Below are 20,216 nucleotides of genomic sequence, written 5' to 3'. Positions count from 1 at the left end.
AGAACATGTTTAAAGATGGGTATTACTTATTTTATTTTAATAAATACACATTCATATTGTTTTTTTTTCTTATAAATTAGGATGATGATATTACATAAAACAGTTCTCAAAAGAACATTCAGCTGCCAAATTTATGGTTGTACTTTATTTTATAATAAATCAAATTCAATTATTAATAATGTTTATGAATAATTTAAGATGACATTGAAATAATCATTCAATTTCTTTCTTCAATTTATAGATCAGAGTCAGGCTGAAGATCAAACCTTGGTGGGAATGCAGAACCGTCCAGTTGGGGTTTCATTGTTGGTCGAAATGGCTAAAAAAATAAGTTATAATTTAATTATCTTGTTAACATTAATCCTTTTAGATCTTAAATCTTATATTAAATCAGTAAAAAATGTTAAAACGTAAAAACACTATCAATCTTCTCTTATGAAATGATAATGATGTGCTCCAAAGGCTAATCCAACTGGTGGAGCATATACTTTTAGCATGTGTTAAATGGGAGACATAAGTTTTGAATAGACGTTTATAGGGTTGTTGTGATACTCTGCTTTGGTTTCTATTTGATGTAGGTTCTGATATTTTTTTTTAAAATAAAAAAATCTGCATGTCTGTTATTGATTCATATTATACGATATGAAATGAAGCAAATCTCAATAAGCTAATGTGTACATGTTTTGTGTCCGTCACGATAAAAACACACATATAACTAATGTGTAATATTTACGACGACACACCCACTTACATGAACCAATGTGGCAGATTACTCCGAAGCAGTTGTAGGTTTACGACCCTTTTGAGGCTATGGGTCATATTATATTCTTTTAGTTTTTCCCCGATAAATATAACTATATATGCAGGATATTTCAAAAACATTCGCAAATAATCTTTCGAGTTTACTATCATTTTAAGCCAGCCAATTTCATAGATTAGTGCTAATTTATTTTTGAAATATCTTGTATATTATTTGAACTACGAATATTCAATTCCAAAGGCCAAAAATTTTCGTTTGTCTATTGAATCTCTGTAATTTTTTTTTTCTAGAAATAATTACAAGATATAAACATGAACTTACCACTGGACTCAAGCCACGAGCTGCACTTCCTCCACGTCCTTTAGTGCGGAATTTCGTGATAGCTTGTTCAGCCAAATCAGCCCGCTCTTCCGCTTCTTCTAATTCTTGTTGAGCTTTTCGGAACTTAGCAAGATTCAAGGCAGCAATTTCTTCAGCTTCTTCTATCTGTCTCTTGTATGTCTTGATCTTCTGTTGAAGTTTGTCAACAAGATCTTGCATACGCTCGTGGTTCTTTCGGTCTTCATCAGCCTATAAAAATAATTTTTAATCATTAGAAAACAATAAATAAATGAAGTAAAAATTAATTTTTCAAAAATAATTCATTGTAATTACCTGGAAGCTAAGTTCTTTGATGCGGCGCTCAGATTTACGTAGATTCTTTTGAGCATCAGCATGTCTTCTTTGTTCACCATCCAATTCATTTTCAAGTTCCCGAACACGTTGTTCCAATTTCTGGATAGCTTTTTTACCTCCTTTGAGAGCATTGGCTTCAGCTTCATCAAGTCGTACTTGAAGTTCTTTGATTTGAGCTTCCAATGCTTTACGTAATTTCTCTTGTGTTTGAGCGTGATCTTGTTCAGCTCTGAGTTCATCAGCAAGTCTGGCAGCATCAACCATAGCTTTCTTGGCTTTCTCTTCTGAGTTTTTGGCTTCATTGAGAAGTTCATCCAAATCCGACTATAAAAATATAAAAATTAAAATCATTTGTCATAGAATTAACATACTCTTTAAATTTAAAAATGAACTTACATGAAGGGTTTGAAGTTCAGCCTCGAGTTTCCTCTTGGCAGCTGAGATAGATGCATTTTGAGCGCTAAGGTCATTGAGTTGTTCATGAGCATCTGCTAATTCTTGCTCTGCTTGACGGCGGCCGCGGTCAGCTTGTTCAAGTAAGGTACGGCTTTCTTCTAGTTCATTTTGAAGTGCGTTAGCACGACGTTCAGAGATGCCAAGTAATTCACGAGCTTCATCACGTGCACGTTGCTCCTCTTCTAAAGCTGATTGGACATCCTTGAGTTGTTGTTGATATCTCTTGATATTCTTCTGAGCTTCAGCATTGGCTTTGTTGGCATGGTCCAATGCAATTTCCAATTCGTTGATGTCAGCTTCAAGCTTCTTCTTCATACGTAAAGCTTCAGCTTTACCCTTAGCTTCAGCCTCAAGAGATGCTTGCATGGAGTCCAAAGCACGTTGGTGGTTCTTTCTCGTGTTTTCAAATTCTTCTTCTTTCTCTTGGATGCGACGGTCGATTTCTTGTCTTACTTGGCTAAGCTCTAATTGAGCACGTAAGACCTTGTTTTCTTCTTGTTCAAGAGCAGCTTCAGCTTCTTCTAATGCAGCTTGTAACTCATCCTTCTCAGCCTCCAATCGTTTCCTGGCCTTCTCAACTTCATGAATGTTCCTGCCTCCTTCACCAATTTGATCGAGTAAATCTTTCACTTCATCAGCAAGATTCTTGTTCTCACGACGTACTGCTTCAAGTTGTTCTTGGCTTTCTTCATAAGCTCCCTTGAGACGGAAGAGCTCAGTGCTGTAATTACGGCATTCTTTCTGACTTGCATCAAGTTCTGCAGCCAAGTCATCAACCTTGAGTTTCCATTCTCCAATGATCTTATCGAATGCCTTCTGTTTCTTCTCAGCAGCATTGGCAATTGCTGTTGCACGGTCAACTTCAATTTGTAGATCTTCAACTTCAGTTGCAAGACGTTGTTTAGTCTTTTCAAGAGCAATAACCTTCTGGTTGAGTGACTCAATGGTCTCCTCAGCTTCAGCTAATCTTGATTGTAATTTACGTTTAGCTTCCTCAAGTTCTTCAGCTCGTGCAACTCCTTCAGACTCGTACTTAGTACGCCATAATTGAGCTTCAGCATTAGCTTTGCTCAACTGCCGTTGGAGATCAGCCTTACCCTCGGCTTCTTCTTCAACCTGTTCACGAATATTGTCAAGATCGTGTTCAAGATTGCGGAATTTGCCGAGTAATGTAGCACGTTCACGGCTTTCTTCATCAGCAAGTCTCTTGGTATCTTCGAGTTGGGTCGTGAGTGAAATTTTGATCTTGGACAATTGGCTGACTTGTGATTCAGCTTCTTCAAGCTGTCTCAACAAATCACTGTTTTCAATTGATAACTTCTTCTTGGCAGCATCAAAGTCATTGACGGTGCGGTTGAGTTCTTCCAATTTGCCCTGAGCTTCATTGAGTTGGTGTTGCAACTGCTTGGCGATTTTCTCTTGAGCAGCCTAATTCATTTATAAGAAAAATATTAGTATCAGTTAGAGTATTTATAATATTAACAAATTCATCGGATTAGCCAGCAGAGTAGTATTAAAAAAATGTTTCGTATTAGTAAAAAAATAGTTATTAGAAAATGATAAGATATTTTCAATCATGCAAAAAAAAATTGTTAGTAATTTTTTTTTTTTTAATTTACAAGGAGGAATTATATTCATTTAACGAGTAAAATAATGCATATCGTTATTTACTCAATCGTTGGTAATAAACATATCAATTAATAAATTTTTATAAATAATAAATCTTACCAGTTGACCAAATTGAATTAAATAAAAACAAAAATTCAGTTTTACCATTTTAAAAATGATCTATTTGGTTTAAATAAATTATAAATAATAATTGTATTTTATTATTTAACTGAGACTAAGTAAAAAGTGTTATAAAATCAGAAAAAAAATAAATAATTAATTCTATCCTTTTTTTTTTTTAATAATGAAGCTTTAAAAAATATAAAGAAAGCAAAAAAAAATTAAAATAATATAATTTTGCAATATTTTAAAGCATTGAAGCATTATTAAGCGCCACAATTTTTGTCGAATATAATAAATTACCTTTTCGTTACTCAAGTGATCGACAGTGGCACGAAGATCATTTAACTCGGTAAAATACTGAACTTTTTCTTTTTCAGTCCTGTTGAGCACAGAAAAAAAACAAATGCAGGAATTACATGTAAAATTATGGTGTAGGTTAACGAATAGATGGATATCATAATAAATAATCAAGGTTCATATCAATGAAACAGATAAGAAAATTTTGTCGGATGTCAGGGATATTTCCAAATTTTTTCAACGATCAAATGCATTCCAGGGTTGTATGTATTCTACCTTTTCTCTCGCGACTTGATCAATTGCCGCACGAGCAGCGTTCAATTCAGCATGGATATCATGACGACCTTTTTCAGCTCTAATAACAGGAAAACCCGTTTAAATAAATAATAAAAAAATATGAAGCACTGAACAGACTAAGGGATATTGATATGAAATATCTCCGATAAAAATACTATTTTTGAAGTTATCTTTAACTCTAAAAAAAATTTGAAACTATACGTTGAATGATCTAAACTGATTTATACCTTGCTTTCAATTTGTTGAGAGTATCGATCTGTTCGCCCATTTCAGCAACAGCATCATTGTGTTTTTTCCTAAGACTAGCTAATGAAGATTCGTGTTGAATGTTAGCTTCCTCAAGATCACGACGAAGTTTGCTAAGTTCGGCTTCTCTCTTCTTGTTGAGTTCAATTTGTGCTGATGTTGCACCACCGGCTTCTTCAAGACGTTCACCCAATTCCTCGAGTTCTCTGGCGAGATCACTTCTTTGTTTCTCAGCTTTAGCACGAGATTGACGTTCAGCTTCAACCTCTTCTTCAAGTTCTTCAATTCTGGCTTGCAATTCCTTGATTTGTTTCTGGAGTTTTCCAACCAAAGATTGTTCATCCTCAAGTTTGGCTGTAAGTGATGACAATTCTTTGTCTTTACGTTGGATAGTTTGCTCTAATTCTTTCTTGTTACGCTCTAAATCTGCAACAGCTTCTTGTGTCAATTTCAAGTCTCCTTCAGTTTTCCTCTTAGCTTTCTCAACATCAGCTCGTAATTTCTTCTCGCGTTCCAAAGTGTCTTCAAGTTCATCAAGGGTCTGTTCTAGCTTAACCTTAACTTTGTTGAGGTGGTTGATTTTATCTTCAGCTGCTTGGAGTTCTTCGGCGGTCTTCTGGTTAACTTCGCTCTGGTTTTTCTTTTCTTTGTTCAATTTGTTGATGAGTTCATCTTGGTGAGCAATCTCATCATTCAAATTTCTAATTTGATGATCCTTGGTAGCTTTATCTTGTTCCGATTTTTGGATGGCCAATTCTAAATCTTCAATATCTTTCTTCAAACCTGCTGCTTCTTGTTCTAATTTCTTTTTATTTTGGAATAAATTATTTCTGGCATCTTCCTCTCCTGTTAGCCTTTCTTGAAGATCCTATAAATACCCCAAATTTTAATAACATCCATTGCGCAATCAAAAGAATATTAAAAATAAGAAAAAAATATATTTACCAATAATTGAGATTCCAAATCCATTTTTTGGGCTGCAAGTTTGATAGCTTTCTCTTGGTATTCAGCCAAAGAACCTTTTTCTCCTTCCACTTGACGCAAAAGTTCAGTCTTTTCAGAGAGAAGTTTTGCATTGAGGATTTCTAACTCTTTACGTGCTTTCTCTTCTCTTTCGAAAGCTTCTTGGGCAGCACGAGCTTTTTCTTGCAATTCCTAAAAATCAAATTTAAATTTTAATAATAATATCAACATAAAATTTGATTCAGCAATACAAATATGCAAAATAAATAATACTTACAGCCAACTCATCTTCAATACGTGTAGCATTGAGTAAAGGCTTGATTTTCTGCCACAATTTCCACCATGGCCAGGTACGAAGCTTGAGGTATCTTCGCAAGTTGCGTTGTACGACTTGGAGAGCCAAACGTTGTTCTTGCAATTTTTTGAAGTCTTTACGTGCAAGATAACCCCGCATGTAGGCTTGCATCCATGATACAATTTTGCTCAGACGTTCATCACGTAACTCTTCCATCTGACCCAACACTCCAGCTCGGAAGAATACCTAGATTGATGTACTTCGTGAAAATAGGTACCATTGGTTCCACCAATTACAGTAAAACTGATGAAAGAATGATCGATTTTTGTAAACTATTTTGTCTCCTTTCATGTGAGCAAAATAGAAACATAGCAAAAATATAAAAAAAAAAATAATTCTTTGATCAGTTCTACCATAAATGTACGTAACGCTTGTATTTAGCGTTAATAATATTGAGTTAGATGATAACACAGTTATTTTATTTGAAAAGGAAGTCTGAAACATGTTTAGTTTCTCGAACGAATTAGTAATAAACAAAGTAATTATTTAGATTAATTCAAGTTAGATTGGAAGAATTGGTTAAGGTGTTGATTTTCCTGAACTTTTAGTTGATTCAATTGGAGATGTTAGTAGTGATAATTATAAAATGAATAAACGCAGTTGGTTTATATTCCAAGCGATGATGAGTGATGACGATATTGATTCTTTCAAATTCATTATATTTCCCAAGGACGTCATATACCTTGGTAGCTCCCAGTCTATATTGATCTTGTTCCAAAGCAATCGCTTCGAGGATGAGCTCAGTAGCCTTTTTCGGATCCATTCCGTCTTTGATTGCATTTGCACACAGAATTTTATATCTGTTGTGGTGATGGTAAAAAAAGCAGAAAAATGTAAAACATGCTATGTCATGAAATCGTTGAAGTATAATGGTTTTACGTTTTCATAACATTTACTTCATCCAATCATCAAGTGCTTTAGGGAATTCTTACTTATATATTACGTCTCTGAAGACGCATCATTATGAGAACGATTATTTTTATTCAATATTAAAAAACTTAATTGTTAAAAAGGCTATCTTTAAATAAAATATTAATTAATAATTAACTTAAAAATGATCGTTCTCTAATGTTTAAACATTAATAACAATAAAAAAAAAAATAATCCAGCAGTCCTCTCTGGTTTGATGTCGATTTATTTTTAAAAAAACTTTATGTAAATATTATTTTCATATCACCACATCTAGCTCATATGGCTTGATATACTTTTATGAATTTTCTAAAAGTTGATCTCAGAAAAATATAATAATTTAAATAAAATTATTTATATGAAAATAATATTCATAAGTTTTTGAAAAAAAACTGGTTAGCTGGTATCTAATAAAGCATTATAGGTAGATATTAAATCGAAGATCGTCTCGAGTCATTTATGACATGCCTTTGTATGTCCAAGACGATATTGATCAGGATCAAGTCCTGAATTTTCTAAGATTGCTGCAGCAGCCTTCTTTGGATCTCCATCTGTTGCATCTACAGCTGCAGGAGCTAGGATCTTGTACCTAAAGTAATTGGTAACATGCAAATCGATAGGCTATCGATTAGTTTCTAAAGGATAACAATACTCTACTTATTTAAATACAACAAACGCAGAATAAATGGTAATCACATCAATATTAAGTTTACCAAGGGTTCAAATATCGATTTTCATAATCCTAGGTATTTTTAAGTAAGGGTTTCTTCCTAAATACTTCTACAAAAAATGGATGGTTTAATGAGAAAAATAACAAATAAAATAATCTAATAAATAGGTTTAACACAATTAACAAAGTGTTTCCAAAAATACTAAATACAGGGTAAAAAACTAAAACAAATATTCACATCAGAATATTTTAGATCTTCCATCGGGGTAGGGTAAAAAGGAGACTTTACTTGAATGAAACTATTTCACTGATAAAGGGGTATTTTTAACTAGCCTTTGTATGTCCGATTCTGTAGAGATCAGGATCAAGACCGCATTCATCGAAACATCTTTGAGCTGCTTTTTTGGGGTCAGTTTCTTGAGTCATTGCTTGTGGTGCTAATATCATATAACTATACCCCGAGAAGAAATTTAATAAAAAAATTATTATTTTCTTGAATATCTTCTTTACGTAATGAAGCTAATGTATTTGAGATTATTTAAATTTTATTCTACGTAATAAATAATAAAATTATCCTACATGTAAAAAATTATCTAATAGAATGTTTCAATAACTATTTAAAAATTGAATCACATTAACAACCAAGTGTTTTCTAGTTACCCTGAATTAAAAGACTGAACAAAATAATAGTTACTTGTGATATTTGATTGAGATTTATTTTTAAATAATTATGAATTATTCTAGATAAGTTTCATTATGAACTGATACTTACCGAAGTTTGAAATCTGGGTACATCATTCTGTTGGGGAATCCTTTTCGGCAAATACGGATACCTTCCAGTACACCGTTACAAGTCAATTGATGCATCACAAGATGAGAATCAATGACACCAGGTTGTTTCATTTCATTAGGAATAATACAACGTACGAAGTGAGGTTGAGTTGCTCTCAAAGTTGTCATGAGGTTGTTAAGCTGTTCCTTGTAGGATGATGATACAGTTGAGAAACCACCTCCCTTTTTACCTCGACCTCCTTTAGCATCTTTACCACCATCGCCTGATTGACCAGGGTGATCAGCGAAAATTTCAATCAACAATTTGTTCGATGACTTCTTGAATTGATCGACCACAGTGTCGTTCAATGGATCCTTGTTCTTTTCCAACCATCCAGTAATGTTGTATGGGACCTGATATCAATTAATTCATTATTTATTTACCTCTTCCAGTTGAATTATTCATTTTTCATAAGTAAAGAAAATCTATACTCACATTACCAGCGTAGTGACCAATTGCAAAGTGAGCTGCTTGTTGACCAGGCTTTGGTGGTTTAGGCTTCAAGAAGTTAGGACTTTTACCTAAATGGTTATTGTTCAATTTTTCTTCGAACGTTTTATCGGTAGCTTTCGGGAACATAGATTCTTCTTCAAGAATTGACAAGATTCCCATAGGCTAGATAGAGGGAAAAAAAGACTTTAGTATTGTAAATGGCTTGTGAACTATTGCCTATAATTTTTTCTTTGTTAGCTCTAAGCTAATTTTCTAGGAAAAAAATTGGTGGAGATCACATATTAATATATGTTTATTGAAAACAATTTTTATATTTAAATTATTTTGAATGTTATTCAATCAATGATTGTTTATTTTGCTAATTTTTACATGAAACTTTGAATGTCAGCAAAAGATAGATGATTTTGATCAATTTTAAAATTATATTCATCATTACTCAGAATTTTTTGATTACTTTTTAAAATATCTAAAATTTATTCGTTATTTGATGATTCTTGGTGCAAGTTAAATAATGATTTATATGAAAAAAAAATATTTTTTATGATCATTAATTTATTTTACGTTGAAAATTGATTTATGATGTTGATAAAAATTGGACTTTAATATAGCAGCTGGCTACCTAATAAAAATATAATTATTACTTATTAATTAATTAAATGACTACATTACCAACTGGCTTCACAAGCATACCATGACCAAACATCATTTATAAGCAGAGGAACATGCAGCTATTTAAATAAAATGTTACCTTCTCAATCAACTCGATTGTTCCTTGTAAATCCATACCAAAATCAATGAATGTCCATATAATACCCTCTCGTTCGTATTCTTCTTGTTCGAGAACGAACATGAAGTGATTAAAATATTGTTGAAGCTTTTCATTCGTAAAATTGATGCAAAGTTGTTCGAAGCTGTTAAACTGTGGTTGATCCAATCAATCATCCAAGTCATCGTAACAACCCATAAAACATAAGGGGGATGCAATACACACTTCATAGCAACATTCAAGAAACCAATCGTGCTCAAGATATATTTTATAACTTAGGAAAAATTTGTTCTTGTTATTTTATTTAAATAATATTTCATAAAAGCTTATTATTATAAGCTTAACATGAATTAGATCCAATTTTTTCCTTGAAGTTATTGATTTTTTATGGTACCAAAGATAAGATACTTGATAAAGTAGAGTTTACAGTTGTACAAGATAGTGCAAATGTAAATCTGAAAATTATTATCGGTTAGTAGTAAATGATGTAATGATTAAATATAAATAACATGCGTATATTTTTATCATAACAGCTTGTCGATAAACAATGATTACGTCGTGTCAAACATTTTGAATGGATTGTTCGAAGTACCTTCTCAATTAAGTCAATAGTTTGTTGAAGGTCCATTCCAAAATCAATGAACGTCCATTCAATACCTTCACGCTTATATTCTTCTTGCTCAAGAATGAACATATGATGGTTGAAGAATTGTTGCAATTTTTCATTGGTAAAATTGATGCAGAGTTGTTCAAAGCTGTTGAACTGTGAGTGCAGGGGTTATGAAAAAAAGGCAAGACAGTCGTCAATTCACTGTTTATGCCAATGATTAAAACAAAACTTAAATAGTAATCATAAGTGCTGCAAATGATCATGACATTGCAGTATAAATGTATTCATGATAAATTTTCTTCATATTAGATTTTATGATTCAAAAGCTATCCTCAATTTGTTAAACACAATATTCGAAATAGTTTCAAGTTGAACCTCAACATTTTTTTTCCATAATTAACACAAATAAACACAGACTCTCATAAGATGGTCTGGTTTGCACACCAGAAACAAACTGGGAAAATTCACTCACGAAAAAAGCACCACGTCAAGAAAAAGATTTTTATGCTGTGGACAAAAACATAAAATATCAAATATTTATCAAAACCTACTTTACTCCATTGAATAGTCTTTTTGGAACTTATGGATTAAAAATTGCTGTCGCCTGCTAAAAGGATCATTTATAAACACCAAAAATAAAAAATCACAACTTCATGGGTGTGATAAAAAAAGATGAAAAATAATCAAAGATATCATGCAAGGAGAAAATCTGACTCCTTATAGAAAAATAAAATCTCTGGTGATATCACTTGGTGTGTCCAGTTGCAGTGTATCATGATGGATGGATAGATGTATGTATGGCTTTAACTGTAATCGACAAATTATTTCCGAATAGAACGAATAAGATAATTGTTGAAAAAATAATAAAACAGTGGACAATCACGTTGAAGCATTAAAAATTAAAAGTGAAGCAGTTGATGTATGTATTGCAGTGACACATATGTCCAAAGAATCCTTTCTTTGTGTTGGATACTCTTAATTATACCTTCTCTATTAGCTCGATACACGCAAGAAGATCCATGCCAAAGTCAATAAAGGCCCACTCAATGCCCTCTCGAGTGTATTCTTCTTGTTCAAGAACAAACATGTGGTGATTGAAGAATTGTTGAAGTTTTTCATTGGTGAAGTTGATGCATAGTTGTTCGAAGCTGTTAAACTGTTCGAGCAAATGTGATGTCATATTTGTTGGCGAAAAATAGTCAGATAGTCGCCTTGTAAAGTATAATATTGTCAAATACTAATGATAATTTATTCGTTTTAAGTTTGTAATTAACGAATTCAAGTATGTTATGAGTATGATATAAATATGTGTTCTACATGATTAAAAAAAAAAGGTAATTTAAATTACCGTTATTTATGTATAAAAAATGATATACATATGATGATTCAAACAACTTCTATTTAGTTAGAAGCATAATACTTTCTACAAATGGTTATACAACCTACTTCTGATACTTCAAAAAACAATCTACTTTTTTTTGTCATCACAATTGAGAATTCAGTAGTATGATTCTCAGTACCATTTACATAAGTAAATGTATTCAGTATCATAATTATCAAAAATTACCTCTTGATTATTTAGTGTGACGTCCACTGTTTTACGAACTTTCCCCAATACTCCCTCAAAATATTGTAGATGTCCTTATGAAAGAGTATAGAAATGTAATGAATATAAGAAAATGTGTTAAAATACAGAAAACTCTGAAATAATGACTATTGTCATTGGTGCATTGAATTTTACAACATCAGACAAATCATCAAATGGGTCAAAGGAAGTATAACCCTCAACATTGGAGTATTGTCAATTATACTCAAAATGTCTACTGATAAGAAGATAGTCGTAGGTATCATGCTTGAAAGAAACAAAATTCATCTATAAAAGAGAAAATAATCATTCACACTTTGTGGGATTGCTCTAATATATTTCTAAATTTCATCATATGGGTCAAATATAACATGAGGGTTAATTTAATTGGGGCTACCTTCTCAATAAGTTCGATACAGGCTAGCAAATCCATTCCAAAATCAATAAACTGCCACACGATTCCTTCTTTCTTGTATTCTTCTTGTTCGAGTACGAACATGTGATGGTTGAAGAATTGTTGCAGTTTTTCGTTGGTGAAGTTGATACAAAGTTGCTCAAAGCCGTTGTACTGAGAGTTTCATAAGTATAAATAAATTATAAAATGTATTCAATAAATTTATCAATATTTCATGAATATTCTTTTCTAAAAAAAAGACAAAAAAGTCTCGAGAGTTAGATGTATTATCAAGTTTGTTGCCTGCAAATGTACGAAGTCTATTGGTAAGAAGTGATGAAAATTGAACTATCCCAGAAGAATATTTTCTAGAGATAAATACTGGACATTCTGTCCGATGATTAAAATTCAAATTTTAGTCGAAATAAAATTGAATGTTGTAGATAACAGTCGACATAGAATGATGACAAATTAAGTCCTGAATAAATTAATTGTCCCCCTATCTCAAACTTCGAAGCTAGTACAGTATCGTCACATGAACAATATTTCTACTTTACAATAATTAGCATATTGATGACTTTTAAATAAATTATAATAAAATAATTATATTTTATCTGAAATTATATGAAAGAAATAATTAATTTATTTTTTATTTGATGCTTAGTAAAATAATAAATTACTATTTACAAATTTAAAATATATCTTAATAATGGAATGTTTAATATAAAAAATTATTTTTCAATTGTCTTATTAGAAACTATAATGAAAGAAGCATCAGATAAAAAATATATTTCTTCATTAATTTTCTGAGAGAATTGTTTTTTATACTCACGTCGAAAATTTCAAAACCAGCAATATCTAGTACACCAATGAAGTGTTGTCGTTTCTGTTTGGTATCCAGAGTTTCATTACATTTTTTGACAAGCCATTTGAATAACCTATCGAACATAGCTTTCGACATAGCACCGACTGAGTATGATACTTGATCTTTGTTACGACCTTGGGTGACGAACTCATTTCCGACCTTGATTCTGGGTTTCAACAAGTTCTTGTAAAGATCTTGACAGTCAACACCAAGAAGTTTAGCAACACGTTCACCTTCCTAAAATTTATGAAACAATCATTAGTATATAAATCAACAGAGTAATGAATTTTGTTATCTTTAAAACTTGCAACAACTGACCTCAGTACCATCAGCTTCAGCCTGTTCTTCACGACCTCTTTGTTTGAATTTCATTCCACCCATGTGCATGACAGCAGCAGTGATTTTGTAGATGTCATTCTTTTCTTCTTGGGTGAATCCAAGAACGTCAAAGGCTTGCTACATTGAGAAAGACAATTATTTTAATCTCCATATCAACAATTATTTCCAAGTGTTAATAAATTGGTATGAATTTAGATGATAAGGATAATTTGATGATAATAAATGAAAAATTAGTGATTCAAAATGCATAAGCGTAAGTTCTGTGATGATAAACTACATCAATAGTATCTGACAGAGACCAAAAAGCAAATATTAGCAAAGCAGAAGCGTAGCTGTTAAATAGTCGCTTCTTCCCTCTACTCGGTTAATAAATACTATATACCATAGTGTTTTTATTTTATCATAGTACTGATATGATATTAATAACTGAAATAGTCGTAGATGCTGCATCCTACGTTCTGAATACATGGAACAAGTTGTGTCCACATCTAATAGAATAGTTTCTACAATAACTAAAGAAGAGTTATTACTATTGGTCAATAATACACTCTCTTGATAGATTATAAGTCAATAATACATTTTTATTAATCATATCACGCACCCACTTTGCTGTAAAGAATAAAAGTCACATATTTATTATCATTATTTATAATAATGATATAAGTATTTGTTTTTTAAGGGTATAAAAACACGGTTGAACACTGTAAATAGGAATCTAATGTCTATTGATAACGTCGTAGATTTAGTGAAGTAAATAATGTACTTGAATAATTATTTTATTCAAGCTGATGTATAATTACACTCGACAGATGAAATCACTAGTGTCTATTCGCTAATTTATAAGTAAATCTTTTATTTATTTTTTTTAGGTTTCATTTGGTGAATTTTTTGGTCAATTTAAAAAACAATAAATAATATTATTGGTAGTAACTATCTACATACTATTAAACAAAATAGAAAATCAATCTCCAATTTAAAAATAGGAATCAATTAGTGATGTAAAAAATTAAATAAAAATTGATCATAAGATGGTGTGTTAAAATTTTCACTAAGGAAATTGTTTTTGTATTATTTATCTATTTTTATGAATAAATTATATGTATCACAAGTATCTTCTTATGAATACTTTTGGATAGAAAAATAATTGTAATATTTTTTCAGTAAATTTAATAAAGGGTAAAAGTAAATATACTGATAGGGAGGGAGGTATCACGATCAAAGGAATTAAAAAAAAAAAACATTTCGAGGACTTACGTCCGTAAGAAGACATTCTTCACCATCATCGACGTTGGGAATTGTAATTTTTCCTTGGGCTACGTTGTAATAGTCATGAATGTCATTCGATAACAGACACATTTCTGTAAATCATTATGTCAATTATTTTTTCTGTATAATATTGGTATTGGAAAATAATCTCTTTCTCTAAACTATCTAGTTCTTTTTATAAAAAATTTTCATGTATCTTCAGAGTCTATAAAATTTCTCATTAGGGGAAGAAAACGACCTGTTACAATTCTCGTTGAAGCTGTGATGAATAAGAATACATTGAAATATTAAAAAGATTAACATAAAAATATTATAAATATTCAGCTGAAAATTATTATATATATATATTACGATGCTGAAAGTAAATGATTGTCACGATAAGCAAAAATTTGATGACTAATCTGATTCTTAGTTAGAACATTGAAATGAAATGATATTAAGTATTATTGAAATATTACTTAATATAAGAAAAATGATTGATCTTCAGAGTAGATAATGAAGTTTGATGAACTGTTATAAATGAAATAGAATAATGATTGCTGTAAAATAAATATTAAAAAATATTCCAGAAGAGCGTAGACAAGAGAAGATGATGACTTCTGTAGATAAATATTTGCATGAAGAGCTATCAAGTGCGCTGATGATAAGGCTTTTAGCCATATAGTTACATCATGCTTTATTATTTTACAACATGCACTTACATCAGTAACAAGTAGCTCTTCCCCATCGTCCAATCCGGGGATAGTAGTTTTACCTTGTGACACAAAGTAGTAGTCACGGATATTGTTGGACAGCAGCAACATTTCTATGCGAACAGCAAAATTACATGCAATAACACCACTTTTATTACCAGGCCAAGTATTTCATAGCTTTAACTGATATTTATTAAGCAATAACATTGTTTTTTTCAATGGTAACTTGGTATTTTACCATTAAAGTTTATTTAATAATTATTATTATGATTAAATCATTTTTAATTACTCATCTAATTCAATGATGAATTATGATTACAAACTACTGTATGAAATTTTGTAATCTTGGATGATGAATAAGATTATGAAATGTATGATGATGGTCTGACACCAACAAGGAAAAACTACTTGAAAGTACATCAATTTTATCTAATTGTCATAGATGGAGGTATTAAAATTTATACTCAATTTTTTAAGACAAAAATTATGTTTTAAATAAAAACTGAAAAATTTTGTAATCAATACATAATTAAAAAAAAAAAAATAAAAAACTTGGATAATTGATAAAAATTTGTTGATCAATAAAATTTTCTACGTATAATTAAATGAAGTTAGGCTAAACAAACTACAAAAAAAAACTAATAATACTAAACAAATGGATTCTATTTAAATGTAATTGAATCACAATAATCCGAAGATGAAGTAATAAACTAGAACACATAATCTACTGAGTTATGTAATGTTATTATGAATACTAAAAAAAATGATGCAGCAATGATTGAAAATATCTAATCGACATGTCAAGTTTGTCGACGATAATTAACCCTTTAAGGACCAGTAATACTCAAAATGTCCTTGAGATTTCTTGTGGTCTTGTATATAAGAAAATGATACCAATCCAAAAAGGGTTAAACGTCAATAATTCATCGTTCAAAGAACACAATAATTCGTTAGAAACAAAGTCAACTCCTTTATGTCCATTGTACGTCGGTTCTTACGTCAGTAAGTTGACATTCCTCGCCATCATCTACACCAGGAATCGTCGTTTTTCCCTGAGAGACGAAGTAGTAGTCGGTGATGTTGTCCGAGAGACAGCACATTTCTATGAAATGAGTTTTATTTAAAATATAAAGTTGATGGATCATACCATGAAACACCCATTGAGGAATCGTTTGTGATCTTACAAGGGTTCTCTCAAAGTTTCATTGGAGATTAATAAACACCTAATATCTACTGGATAATACATTAATGCCTACCGATTGTATGTAATCATGAAAATATGATATAATATAACCTTTACTTCTCTTAGGAATACAGAAAATTAATTATTAATCATAGAATTAATATTTTTTTGTAAATTTATGTATAAATATCGAATCTTACCTTTTAATCCTTTGACAGATCCAGACATCATTTGGTAGAAAATGTGGTAGGAACGTTCCAAAGCTTGTTGAGAGATGACACGAGCTTTCTCCAATAGATCTGTTCATTAAATTATTTTTCATGTAGTGATGATATAACAGAATAATTTATGTTGAACTTAATTTACAAATTTCTATACCAGACGTGTAAAGAACAATAAAATAAATTGACTGTGAAGTAAATTAAATGCAATGCCAATAAATAAATACTAATGTACTGTTTTTTGCTGACATAATTGACTTAATGCTGCCAGATTTCGAGAACTTTAAGTACATTGTTGACAATTTGCCAAAAATTCAATAAAATTAAATATTCAAGCAATAGTTTTTTTCTTAAAATAATAAAGTTTTATAATTGTTACTTCCGCATTTTATATTATTTTTATTGATAGCCAATTAAAATAAAGGAAGTAACTTGAAATAAATAAATAAAAATAATTATTGAAGATAAATAATTCCAAGTAGTTTTCTACTTATTTTGATAAAAAAAAAAATTTGTAAATAAGTTTAATTAGAAAAAATATATCAATCTTACAAGTTTCAATATCAGCTCCAGCCAATTTTCCAGATGGTCCGAAATGAATACGGATGAATTTACCCTAAAAGTTTAAGAGAGAAGTATTTTTTTAATAAAGTTAATAAAATTATTAATCAAAGTTATAATTATAATTTAAAAATACTTACGAAACGGGAAGAGTTATCATTACGGACGGTCTTAGCATTACCAAAGGCTTCTAATACGGGGTTAGTTTGTACGACTTGATCTTCAAGAGAACCCTTCTTCTTATCAGCATCTTCAGATTTTTTGGTAGAGGCTCCTACCGTAGCAAAGTACGCAATTACTTTCTTCGTGTTTTCAGTCTTTCCGGCTCCAGATTCACCGGTAATCAACATAGATTGATTTTCACTATCTGTAAAGGTAAGAAATATTGTCATTAATATGTTTACAAAAATTTTATTCGAAAAATTCTAAATAATGACAAACTTTCATGAACTTACTTGTTAACATATTTACATACGCTCCATCAGAGATAGCGAAAATGTGTGGTGGCACTTCGCTACGTCTTTTACCACGGTACAATTTAGCACAACGTTGAGTATATACTGGATATCTCTTATATGGATTGATGGCAACACAGAAAAGACCAGAGTACGTCTAGAAATATAAAAAATTAATTAAAAATAATTCTATCAATTTTTTTTATATCTAATACAACAAGTCATTTCAAACATGCATTAGTAATAATTCTTGATGGTCAGATGTCATCTTTTTTCATAAGGTTGTCAGAATATTGAAACGAAACAATTGGTGCCAGCTTTTTATTGGCATGTTATAAAAGTTCATAACAATTTTTATACCTACGAATTTACATGATATTTTGGCATTCAAAGAAACATTGTTGTAAATTACAATTTTGCTAAACTTTGTATTTAATTTGTTACATCAAAAAATATGCTATGAACTTTTATAGCAACACTAGAAATAGTTTTTACTTGGATATAATACTAAATACTATTTAAAAAAAAAAAAAAATACTGAGAATGTTACATAATGGTGAAGATAATTATTTAATGTGGGATAAAAAAACAATCCAAAAATATCAATAGTTAAAATCATTTGTGGTTCAATTGGAATTAATGAGTGACTTTCCCCTCATCAAAGTCTGTATTTTACATTAATTACAGTGAATGCCTGTGTATTGGGATATTTTGAGCTATAATTTGAGAACTGTAGGATAGGTTTTGATGTATTTTTTTTAAGATAGATATTTTGGTCTTCTGGCTAGGTTACGTTTATAACCATCATGCTGTGTCAACAGGAAGCTGTGCAACAGATGAATATGTCAACGCGAACGGGTCAAAAGTTATTTATAAAGATAAAAATAAAAAAAATTAATGTAGTGAGTAGTGTATGCACTTTGTCTATGGCATACTATTTTTGAACTTGCTCCGCTATAAAGAAGCTTTTCGTTCAAAATACTCCGAAAACACCATTGAGCACAAAACATAGTCACGCTAGTGATTTAAACGCCTTACGTAAATAAGTTTGTGATAATAACGTTGCTTTAAATTGTGTAAGACCGAAGCGTCGTTAAGGTATGTCAAATTTGACATATCCTCAGCTTTTTCATATTTTGGTGGATTGACTTGCTGCAGTTGATCCTTTTTAAAGTCCTTCGTCTATTGATTTGATGAAAAGAAAAAAGAGATGATTAATTATAATATCATAAATTACTTACATAAATTAATTTACTGTAGTAACGCTGTTTTAAGTTGTGCAAAACAGTTGCTTCATTAAGAAACGTTAAGTCAGCCATGTCTTCAGACTTTTCAAATTTTGGTGGATTTACTGGAGACAATTCGTCCTTGGAGAATTGTTTTGACTGCATGGTTGTTTATAACAAATTAACCATTTTTATTAGTAAAACTACAGATAGTTATCATTAATATGGAAGAAATATTTTTACTACTCTGGAATTAATTATTATTAAAATAAAAAAAAAAATTTATAGTTGAATTAATTGAATTGATTATTTAGCTAATGTAATTGATTTATAAATTAAAATATATTGATAGGTTTAATTGTAATTTGTACATAAATTAGGAATGTTTGTATGCACATGTTTGGAGTCTTTTAAAATGTAATAATAGAATCTCTAGAGTCAAAGAAACTTTCAACCTAATTTCCTTTATAGTACAACGAGAATATTCGTTTCTTGAGCTACGCTCCAAAAATAAGTTAGCTTATATTTATAGTAGCTTTTAAATCAATTTATTTTTGTATACACGAATACCGTAGACATGTTTAATATATTTCTAACAATAGCATAATGATATACTTAACAAGTATCACAAATTACATCATAAAAAATTTTGTAAATAATTTATTGTTAAAAAAAAAATTATCAAAAATATTACTTAATAGAGTAACATTTTAAAACTGATCAATTACATCAAACTTTATTCAAATAATTCAAATATTTTTATTTCAATCGAAATTTGTTTTTATAAAATAAATAAATGAAATATTAAAAAACATTGACAACTAAGTAAAATAATTTCAAATTGTTTTAGTAATTTTCTAGAGGATTAAATCATAAATTTCTCTGTCTTAATTGAGAAATTGTGTTTTTTTTTTTTAATAAAGTTATAATAAATAAATTTAAGATTTAATTTAGATAAAAAATAATCAAAGTATACACACCTCACCCCCTGGTAAAATGACAGTCACTAGATCACCTTTTGTAGCTTTAATTTCACCAAGAAGATAACCTTCTTTTTCATCAGGTACCCAACATGCTTTTTTAGCATCATAAGGTTTAGATTGATCGATTCTCTTTTGTTCAAGAGATACAAACAAGTATGGGGTTGGATCGGGATCCTCTTCAGGTTGTGCTGGCGGCTTCGGCATTTTCGATTATTTAATTCTTCAAATTTTCACAAAATATAATAATTTAAAATTCGTAGCTCTCCCAAACACTAAATCGGCGTCGAATCTCTATATTCTGGCAAACTGAAGACGGCTAGACCACTTCGGGTTACGAGTCGTATGCGGCCCTACGAAAAGTATATTTATATTTATATTATTTTTATATATTATATATATATTCCATACTAAGTAAACACATTCAAA

At 30.5% G+C, this 20,216-nt stretch overlaps 1 protein-coding gene across 31 annotated transcripts; it reads right to left on the bottom strand.

The window, feature by feature from the left end:
• Positions 1–8: 8 nt before the first annotated feature.
• On the bottom strand, positions 9–20,152 carry Mhc (myosin heavy chain). Of its 31 annotated transcripts, XM_035091137.1 has the most exons (22): positions 19,788–20,152; positions 18,620–18,763; positions 17,582–17,738; positions 17,267–17,493; positions 17,118–17,181; positions 16,545–16,643; positions 16,160–16,263; positions 13,183–13,320; positions 12,832–13,101; positions 12,003–12,173; positions 8,627–8,806; positions 8,132–8,544; positions 7,158–7,278; positions 5,703–5,966; positions 5,408–5,617; positions 4,444–5,330; positions 3,923–4,001; positions 1,832–3,319; positions 1,415–1,759; positions 1,082–1,330; positions 752–808; positions 9–319 (listed from the first exon to the last, which is right to left on the bottom strand). In XM_035091137.1, the coding sequence occupies exons 1-21, from the start codon at positions 19,992–19,994 to the stop codon at positions 770–772; spliced, it is 5,856 nt and encodes a 1,951-aa protein (XP_034947028.1). In that variant the 5' UTR covers positions 19,995–20,152; the 3' UTR covers positions 9–319; positions 752–769. The 31 variants fall into 31 exon arrangements, with proteins under 31 accessions (XP_034947028.1, XP_034947003.1, XP_034947015.1 ...); XM_035091112.1 differs by lacking the exons at positions 752–808; positions 18,620–18,763 and adding an exon at positions 18,823–18,966 and having other exon boundaries at positions 137–319; XM_035091124.1 differs by lacking the exons at positions 752–808; positions 3,923–4,001; positions 7,158–7,278 and adding exons at positions 4,196–4,274; positions 7,693–7,810 and having other exon boundaries at positions 137–319.
• Between the last annotated feature and the right edge of the window lie 64 nt (positions 20,153–20,216).

The sequence above is a fragment of the Chelonus insularis genome, unplaced genomic scaffold, assembly GCF_013357705.1.
Source record: "Chelonus insularis isolate UGA/USDA-ARS -01 unplaced genomic scaffold, ASM1335770v1 contig_88_pilon, whole genome shotgun sequence".
NCBI classification, from domain to species: domain Eukaryota; kingdom Metazoa; phylum Arthropoda; class Insecta; order Hymenoptera; family Braconidae; genus Chelonus; species Chelonus insularis.
The sequence above is the reverse complement of the archived record's forward strand: the minus strand, read 5'-3'. Positions and strand labels throughout refer to the sequence as shown.

Coding starts and splice junctions, on each gene's coding strand:
- Mhc (XM_035091112.1), bottom strand. CDS start 19,994: ATGCCGAAGCCGCCAGCACAACCTGAAGAGGATCCCGATCCAACCCCA. Junction 17,494..17,581: donor GTATGTAAATATGTTAACAA/GTAAGTTCATGA, acceptor TTACCTTTACAG/ATAGTGAAAATCAATCTATG. Junction 1,331..1,414: donor TCAAAGAACTTAGCTTCCAG/GTAATTACAATG, acceptor TTATTTTTATAG/GCTGATGAAGACCGAAAGAA.